At 36.6% G+C, this 10,404-nt stretch overlaps 1 protein-coding gene across 1 annotated transcript; it reads right to left on the bottom strand.

Annotated features, from left to right (window-relative positions):
- Positions 1-7,096: 7,096 nt before the first annotated feature.
- LOC110893357 lies at positions 7,097-8,898 on the bottom strand. Its single transcript, XM_022140468.1, has 2 exons — positions 7,268-8,898; positions 7,097-7,124 (listed from the first exon to the last, which is right to left on the bottom strand). The coding sequence occupies exons 1-2, from the start codon at positions 8,896-8,898 to the stop codon at positions 7,097-7,099; spliced, it is 1,659 nt and encodes a 552-aa protein (XP_021996160.1).
- Between the last annotated feature and the right edge of the window lie 1,506 nt (positions 8,899-10,404).

Raw genomic sequence — 10,404 nt, 5'->3', positions numbered from 1 at the left:
GAAGCTACCTATGGTAGACTGGTATCCCTCGCGCCACGCGAAGGCCCCTCGCGCCACGCGAGGGCGCCGTTTTTCATGTATAAATAAGGGAGTCTGGTACATGCTATTGTGGTTGGTTCGATGTAGAAATTCAAAACGAACACTGAGATATAGTAGAAACAGTCCAACAACACACACAATCCCGAAACGCTGCTACGATACAGGGTATTAACTCGATCGCTGCTACGATTCAATGTCCGATCGATCTAAACTATCCGAGGAATGTTTAAGTGCTGCTCAAATTGAGTTATCCTTTGTCATTAGTCGTGATTCCGACAGGATGTTTGAGTGCCGCCCAAACTCGGGGTGGACTCTGTCATTCGTTGTGAATCCGATAGATGTTTAAGTGATTGCACTTTGTCATTCGTCGTGAGGGTTTTAATCTCGTGAGTTTATCGTAAATGCTGTACTAGTTATTTACCTAGTTTCGGGTGCATTATCGCTTAAATTAGGTTACCAGGCTTACCAATAGGCTAAACTTCACCCCATACACTTACAATCAAAATAGATGCTAATTCTCAGAAGAGCTTGAATCAGGAAACTTGTTAAATCAAAACTGCATGCTTATAATGTGAGTCATTCTCTTTTTATCAAATTTATTTACAAAAGCTTGTTTATTTTCAAGGTTATAATTACAGGGATTAAGTCTTTGTAATCACCAAGTTACAGCCGGTATGTGGGGTATTGTGCACAATATTAATTTCTCACTGGGTTAGGCTAATAAGCCCTAACATAGGTTAGGCAAATAAGCCCTAACAGTAAAGTATCACAGGGCTAGGCTAATAAGCCCTAACACAGGTTAGGCCAATAAGCCCTAACAGTGATATACATCATCATTGGGGCAGCCAATGGTGATATGACCACAGTCATAGAAACGAGTCGAGTGACAAATACCGTGGGTAGTTGGTTGATATAGAAACAATGTAATCACCCTTAATACTGTAAATTATAACAAACGGGTCGTTTTATTAAATAGAATGATTCACTCAGTATTTTCCGCTGACAAAACCTTTTTAAAACGCGTTTCAGGTAATTACAGTAGATTGGAGTAAAAGATGGATACGACACTGAAAGGCATCAAGAAGTGGCTGATTTTATTAATTAAATCAAATTAAGAAATATTGTTTTATATAATCAAATTTATCTATATCAAAAGCTACCTTTGTAAAACATGAATTTATTTCATCTATTTAAATAAAATCCGGTGTTTTCCAAACTCTGATATTTTTCCTAACTCACGGTCCTGATGAAATTTCCGCTGCAATGTTTTTCAAAAATAACCACCGGTACCACTTGGCTGCTCGCGGCTCCCGATTCCGGCCAGGATGGGGTCGGGGGTCGTGACATCCACACTTCGTGATTCACCTTTGTGCACCTTGTAGTAACCTTGGAACACTTGATTCAAAATCGAAAATGGGTGGTGTGTAAGCGGGGTGTTTCGGCCAAGAGTTTCAGAGGGAGGAGATAAGAGGATGTTGGTGAGTTGTTGAAGATGATGAAGAGTTTATAATCCTCCAAGTTCTTATTACCCTTTGGTCACTATGTTTCCTAAAGTACACACAACATCTAATCATATCTTGGAAGATCACATAGGGACTTGATGAAGATTTATGGTGATCTTTGAGTGGGGCCCATGTGAGCCGAAAATATCAAGGGGGAGTTGTTAAGTTGTAGGTTGTTGGTAAGTGATGGTGATTAGTGGGAGGTTAAAGGTAAAAGTTAGTGTTTTATGTGTATGATGCTTTATATAATATGTTTAAGTGTTCGGGAACCATAACTAGCTCAGAAAAATAAAAAAAACAATGTTTCTTGCAATATTTTAGTGTTCCGGGTAATGTCTGGGTGTTCGGTTAGATACCGTTCCGTTAAAGTGCTAAGTTGTTCCATATAGTGTCCTATATATATATCTTTTTGTAACACTTTTAATTCCCAACACTCAGGAAAGTATACAGGACTATTTAGTAACTTTTCTGCACAAGACTAGTATGTTAACAAGCACATGTAAGTATGACACAGTAATCAGAAAGCAGTTAAGTAATTCAGCACAGTCATCAAGCACTTTAATTAACATAAATAAATCGTACGGATACATGAAATTTTTGAGGGTTGTCACATTCCCCCCCCTGTTAAGAGAATTTCGTCCCGAAATTTAGCACGTGGTTACTGAGGAAGCTAGTTAAGTTGCGTGGTTTCCTGGTTTTTCCTGGGGTGTCACATCATCCCCCCGTTGGTTTGGAATTTCGTCCAGAAATTCTGCAGTAGCTTCAGCCTCAGTAGTGGTTGCACTTTTCTTAAACAACTGGGGTGTCACACCCCGACCCGCAGCGGAAAAAGGTGACCGGGGCATGATTGGGTTAACTCGAGAGCTTATGACTTGCTATTACTTGTTTTAAATAATAATTTATTCATAACAAATGTTACACAAGACAAATAATTCAAAAAACCATTTTTACACATGATACAGGTTAACAGGTACGAAGAGGAGAGTGGACATAGGATGAAGGCCCATCCTATGTCCACTCTCCTCTTCGTACCTGTTAACCTGTATCATGTGTAAAAATGGTTTTTTGGTCAACAAAAGTTGGCGAGTGAACCTTATTGCTTTTGGAAAAATAATATGTTTAAGTTTGATTTATTGTGAAAATGTGCGTTAACCAATGTGAGTAAATATGTTGTACGTCATATATCATAACTCATAACACAATCTCAAACAATAAATAAACCAACTGAAATGATTCAATAAATGCACGCATGTTGCACGGTATTATGGTGTGCCAATGAATGAATGTATGTTGCACGGTATTATGGTGTGCTGCAAGGTCTAAGCTCAATCAAACGGAGCTGACCTCGTATGGGTGGCAACGTCAAGTTCCGTGTGCCAATGAATGAATGTATGTTGCACGGTATTATGGTGTGCTGCAAGGTCTAAGCTCAATCAAACGGAGCTGACCTCGTATGGGTAGCAACGTCAAGTTCCGCCTATAGGTAATGGGGAACCGACGAGCCTATGATGATGTGATATCCAAAATGTATGAAATGCACCAAGGAATAAACAACCAAACAACACATAACACAACCTCAAACAATAAACAAACCAAATATAATGATTCATATGAATGTATGCATGTTGCACGGTATTGTGGTGTGCTGCAAGGTCTAAGCTCAATCAAACGGGGCTGATCTGGTATGGGTGGAAACGTCAAGTTCCGACCATAGGTAATGGGGAACCGACGAGCCTATGATGATGTGATGTTCAAAATGAATGAAATGCGCCAACATGATAAACAATCAAACAACACATAACATAGATACTCCACGTAAAGGTAATTGCACGGAATTGAACTTTTAAAATGCGATAAAAACATTGCGACACATGATACACCACAAAACGTATAAATAAAATGGAAAAAAAGGGAGTTGTAAGATTCACTCACAGTGGTTGCATTTGCGATTCCTTGTAAAAATAACGCACGAGTAAAAATTGAGCAACCGAACGAACGGGAGCGTTTATCCTAGATATTTACAATACCACACAATGATCTTATTAATATTTATTGGTTAAATGAGATCCTAAAATTTGTTTACAATTTAATTACATCTCTATTTAATTATAATTTTAACTAATCTTTTCTATCTTTTTGTATTATAGAAATAGATCTTGTATAACTCATAAGTTATACATCATTTGATTTTTATGGTTATGCTTAAAAGTATTATTTAGAAGTTTAACAAATTAATTAAACATTTTGTATTAATAAAACAGTAAAAGGATTTAACTTTTAAAAGTATTAATTAAATAGAAAACGAATTAAGCATTTAATATTTAATTAAAACATTAAAAAATGGACTTAACTTTCAAAACAGAAAGTGACGTGATTTATTAACAGAAGAAAAAAAATGTATTTAACTTTCAAGGGACATTAAATCGGTAAAAACCGGCTCCAACCGTAGTCGGATTCGAGACCCCTCGTTCATGTGCACACAGCCCGATCAACTGGGCTATGTGTCTTACCTTTTAACTATTTTGATTTTAATTATAATTATGCTTTAAATGAATCGATTCCTATACCGTTTTAGTAAAAAGAACCAAAAGCACAGCGATAATGTAGGGATCCGGGGTCGAACCCGTGAACATAAACTTGAAACCAAAACTGAATGTTTTGAATTATCTAAAACTGAATGTTTTCATTAAATCTTAGCCGCTGTCTTACGTATATAATCAAACTGAATCGACAAGGTACCGAAATAATATCCCGAAACGACTCGCGGTAATCATCTACCACGTTTTAACCCAACCCGAACACCCGAGAAAAACCTACTGTTATGAAATGAATAAAACGAAAGTAAAGAGGACAAGTAGCGGTCAGATTGTATACCGAAACGATCAAGCGAGAGTTCCGTCGCGATCCTCCGATGACTCCTTCGGACTCCGGTGATGTTGAGAAACTCCGGCGATACTCCGGTTACGCGTACACATTCGTTTGAGAGTAGAGAGTGGTTTTCAATCGATGTCGGATTCTCAGACTAAACCATATGCCGTGTATAATAAGGTTCCTCCTAAAAACGCGTTTTGGACTCATGATTTTGGTATGATTAAAGTTTCCGAAAAAAACGAAAAGATTTGTGCGAGGGATGGGTGCCGGAACACGTCTAGGTTCGTGCTAATTGTATTTACGGAATGTTCTATTATCAATCAATCTAAACAGGAAAGTACGACCAACCATTTTTATTGTTGTTACTCATTTGCTGCTCAAGGGTAACATGTCCACATTTAGAATAATTTGCCTTACAAAAAAAATTGACACGCCTCACAAAGGAAATGAAATCTGGTTCATGCATGCAATGTATATTTTATGAGTTGCCATCTTGATAATTATAGATTTTAAAATCTACAAAATATTAATAAAGCAACTATTATGTATTCATCCCATCGGTTACTTATTTTAAATTTTAAATTAAATAAATCAAGTAAATGATTGAATAACTATATTGATAATAATAAAAATAAAAATAAATGAATAAATAAAATAAATCTCTCAACAGTTATTTAATTTCTAAAACTGAATTTTAAAACGGGTCGGATTTTGGGAGCCCATTTTGACGGATGTTACAGTCTCCCCTACTTTTAGTAATTTCGTCCCGAAATTCTGAGGAATCCATAATCAGTCACTGTTTTAGCGTACCCTAGGAGTTTACGTTCAAATGGAAAACAAGGTAGGATTTAGGTCCGATTGTGGCGGTAACGTTCCTAGTAAAGGAATCGCTCTTTGTTTCCAGAGGTGTAGATGTGAAATGCGTCGTAACACGGAGATGGTCGGTATCGTGACAAGGAATAGCTACTGAGTTGCGATCATGATGTCTAATTGGAATTTGCATCACGATAAATGATTTTGAGGCAATCAAAACGTCATAATGATAAAGTTACATATGTAATCAAAAAACGAAATCATCAACCACATTGTTCTCCAAACTAAGATTGACACAACTTACACAGAACTTCTCATGACAATCTAACAACGCTTTTGATCCTTTGACAAGAACACTTATATATAGGAAGTACCAGCGGCGTATCCACCATGTCCTTGTCAAATTTTCATTGGCTTTGTTATCAAATCATGATTAGTTCTATGTGACTCGTCCTAAAATCTACCAGACATAAACAAACACAAATAACCGATGCTTGAGTCTTGAATCCGAAGAAAGCAAGACTAAATGATGGCGTTACCTCTGTCTTGTGTTATAAGGAAGTGGCCAGTCTATGAAAAAGTGAGACGTGACCCAAATTCCCTATGTGATGAGACGAGGTCTATCGTGATGTATGATGACATGAAATGACATGGAGTAGAATGACATGATATGAAATGTGATGGAAAACCATTGGCGTATCATAATATTAATTGCAACAATGAAATAATGTGCAATAATGTTAACTTGAAACATTAAAACCCAAATTGAAACAATGGTAACTTGGATAGTCATAACAAGAGATGGAATTGATAAAAACTTGGATTAAAACAAAACAAATAACAGAGCGGGGCCTTGGTAAAGGCTAGTTGGGTTGCTCGTTTGCACCATTGTCGTTGACCTCAGCTGGGTTTGCGTTGATGTTGTAGGCTCTACCTCTTACTAGTGGGGGTGCTAGGTTTGCCTTGTTCGCTTGGTTAACTGGGTTTACTTGGGCTTGAGCATTGATGAGTTGTTGGACCCAGTATGGCCTTAACAACTTCTTTTTACGTAATATGGCAAGTGATTTCAGTATATGTGAAAAAGATGTGCGGAAATGGAAATCAGACTTTCAAGAAACAAGACCTACAGAATTACCAAGTTTATATCACTTTGAAACAAATTACTTTAACAAGGTGATTGTAAGATTATTATCTAATACAAATGAATCTTGATTTCTGTGGGTGAGAAGAGCAGTTGGAGTTTGAGTGTATGTATGTGAATGCTAGGCTTCAAACTCAAGTATCTTCTGCCTCTCGAGCCTTCTATTTATAGACGGCTGTGGGCATGAATAAACAATTGTTTATTCATGCAATAAGTCCTGCATAAAGTAGCAATTTGACATATTCATTGAATCCATCGTTCAAGTTGCATTTGTAATCATGAAAACCAATAATGTCATGCTTCGGTCATGGGTGGCAGGATAGAGTTGTGATTTTAGACAAGTGGGTCTGTCATCAGAATTTCTGATAAGCCACTTCATCAGAAATTCTGGTGAACAAATCATCAGAAAATTTGATGATCAGAATTTGTCAGAAACTGATGATATTTCATTAGAAATATCATCAGATCCATCAGAAACGACCTTCTCTGATAATCCAAATTAACTCTTTTATCAACTTGAGATACTTTGTAGTAGATACTTTGCTTTTCGGTTGTCCCAACTGTTTTTCTTCATCTTGCTGTGTTCTTCAGGACTATTATCTTCTTCAGAGATCCAGTTGATTGAGATTTTCTTCAATACTTACAGATAAAGTTTCCTAACAGTTCCCCCTAAGTATTGTAAGAAAATGAACTATCTCATGAATTTTTTTTTTTTCCAAACAGTGGAAACTTAATACTTACAAAATTTAAACCAGTTACTAGAGTTTTTGAAAAACAAATTACATAAAAGATAAAAATAAACTATTTCTAATTCAGCTTCACTCTCTTATGCATATCTCCTTTCTTTATCTTCTTTTTGTAGGAGATGTATTTGTTGCAGCTGTCGTACATGTCTTTATACCATCCTCTTGCTTGAATCCATTCTTCAATCATTTGCTCAATTTCTTTCCTGCTTCCTTCCAAGTTCTTTTCTATCTTCTGAAGATGTTCCTGTCTTCTGTTCATGGTTCTTAAGATATACCTCAGGGTTTGATTTGAGTACTTACAGATGTCCACACTTCTGAACAGAGCTTTGTTATTGTCTTGATCTCTGAAGATTACACCATATTCTTGTTCTCCATCTTTGCTTGTTTGCATTATGATGTCTCCAGATCTTGCATCATCTAGTATTTCTGAGGGAACTTTTGTCTTAGGTGATCTAAAGTATACCTTTTTGTTGTGCACATGCTCATAATTGATGCATAGATCAAAGTCTGAAAAAGCCATCCTTTCAAGTAGCAATATTCCAGCTTTTGATATGCCATTTAATGCCCTTCTGACCTCTTGGTTATTTTTCTTTTCCTTTTCATAGTTATCCTTCATGAACAGAATGTCCAAAGGATGCAACTGGTCAGCTATTTCTTCATCAGTCACTTTCTGTTCATCCCCCTTTTCTCTTTGAAGTGTGTATCTGTTTTGTACAAACGTTCCCCCTATATCATCAGTTGCTACTTTCACTTCTTCTACCTTTAGAATTCTCTTTACCGGATTTTCATTGTGCTTGTGAATGCTGTAAGGACCTCTTTTCATTCTTTCTTCTCTTAAGCCCAGCCTGGTAGGAGATAGTGATCTTGGTATTTCATCTTCCTTTGTCAAGTAGTCGCTCACCAGATTGTATTCAGGAAATATCATTACATCTCTGGCAATTTCTTTGACCATGATAGACTTGGATTCTGAGATTTTCCTCTTAACATTTTTTGACTTTGCTTCAGACTCTCCTTCCTCTTCCCATTCCTTCATTGTTTGTATATTCATATATTTGCTTATTGCTGAATCATCAGATATTGTTGGATTTGGAACAGCAGCCAGCATCTTCAAATTTGTAATTACATGAGGTTTTGCAGCTGCTAATCTTTTCAGCATTTCTTCTTTTGGAATATTTGGAGGTGGTCCCATCACTGTGGTATCAGCTTTGATGATTGGTGTGGTTGTTGGTTGTTGAGGAGTTGAACTTGGAGCCTTCTGATGTGAACTTGAATAAGGTATTTGCTTCATGAGTTTTTGAGGATCCACTTTGGCTAAACTTGCAACATTGAATTGCATTCTCTCCATTAGTTGTTGTGTTTCCCTTATCAGTTTTGAGTTGTTGGCCATGTTCTTTTGAGCTTGGTTGAACTCATCTTGAGCTTTCTTCTGGTTTTCAGCCCATTCCTTTGACAGCTTCTCAAGGGCATCTGTGATACTGTTGTTACTTGCCCTTAGAATGGCAATTTCTTCTTCCAAAACTTTATTTCTACTGCTTGAATGTCTTGATTCCATCACATTCACAACTTGTGTTTTGATCTTTTCTATTTCTGTGAGAATCGTTTGAACTTCTGATGCAGAAATGTTTAGTTCTGGTGCTTTTTCTTTCATCTTCTGAAGGGACTTCAATGCTTCAGAGTTATCATCTGTTTGTTTCTTTATTGCTTCCACTGATTTTTCTGACAGCAACATATCGAGTTTTTCTTCCACTGGATTTCTTTTGCAGATTTTGTAAGCTTTTTCCAACATTGTTTCCAGATTTTCTTGATTCATGGGTTTTTCAGGGATATTTGGAACAACAGATGTTCCTGCTAACATACCAGCTGCAAACACATTTGCTGCTGTTTTGGAAATGATAGGATCACTTTTTGCTTTACCAGAATTTGGTGCAGCTTTAAGTTTACCAGTATCATCTCCACCAGTGGTGAGTGACATACTCTCATCCTGGATTTCCTTATGTCCTTGAATCACATCAAGATGTGATTCTCCATAAGTTTTTTAAGGTAATCATATCACCTTTTTCCAGATTTCCTTGATCAGTTTTCTGATCTCTATCTGTTGAGACCTCATACTCCTCCTCATTTTCTGATTCAGAGTTGAGATTATAAGCACTAGTAACCTCTTTATCAATTTCAGTTTCTTTATGTTCTAAGTTGTAAGAAACATTTACTGAACTTTCTGAATTAGTTTGTTTTGAGTAAGTATCAACTAAAACAGTTCTTGAGAAAGATGTACCCACGATATGAGATTCTTCATGATGTATTACTTCCGTTGTTTCAATTTCAGTGCCACCAAATTGACCTTCTTCATGAATTCTTCCAGCTATTTGTGATTCTGCATGGTGTTCTTGTGCTGACTCTTGTAGTATATCAAAATCTGGTAATCATCAGATTTTCTCTCTCCTTCTGCTTCTTTTGATGATTTGACTTTTGTTCTTCATCTCCTTCCAGTGATGAAGAGCATTTGAAAACTTCTCTGCTGGCTCTTTCTGATGTGGAGTCTGACTTGTTTAGAAGAGTCTCATGCTGTATTCTGAATTGTGAATCTTGTGAAATGAAACATAGCATGTTTTCTGGCAATATGGGGATATCTTTATCGGATTCCCATCCATGATTAGAACTCCAGGCCTTCATTGTGTTTGATCTCCACAGATTTTCCAGAATTGGAATTTCCATTTCTCTTGCAGCAAATGTTTCATATATAAAAATAGAAATTAATCTCGGATATGGCAAATGTGAGATTATTTTTCCATTTTTGGTGATGATTGACCTTTTGATCAGGTTAAAAATTTCTAATCCATAATCAATTCTGAACCCAGTTATGAGTCCATACATGATTGTTAGAATAGCTTGATTAATCTGATCAGTTCCTCCAATTTTTGAAGTGAGGCATTTGTTTAATACTTCCATCATCACTTGCCATATTGCTGGTAGTTCATTTCTTCTGATTGAACCAATTTTGTTGACTTTCTTGTTCTTGTAACCAAGTCCAATAATAAAGCTTAATAGCTCTTTCCTGCTTGGTGCTTCAACATAGTTATCAAGAATGGGTAGTTCAAGCCATTCTCTTACCCTTTGCAGGAGTTAATGTTACGGAAACATTTTCCCATACATGAGCAGAGAGTTGGTTTTCTTCAATTTCATCAAAGGTGTGAACAAATTGTTGCAGCAGTTTTTCTGGTACTTCTTTCTCTTTTGTTAGAGCTCCTGTAATTGGACAGTTCATGAGATATTCTATCAGAAGTTGGCATCTCAC

The sequence above is a fragment of the Helianthus annuus genome, chromosome 12, assembly GCF_002127325.2.
Source record: "Helianthus annuus cultivar XRQ/B chromosome 12, HanXRQr2.0-SUNRISE, whole genome shotgun sequence".
Lineage (NCBI taxonomy): Eukaryota > Viridiplantae > Streptophyta > Magnoliopsida > Asterales > Asteraceae > Helianthus > Helianthus annuus.
Note: the sequence above shows the minus strand (reverse complement) of the source record. Positions and strands in the feature narration are given on the sequence as shown.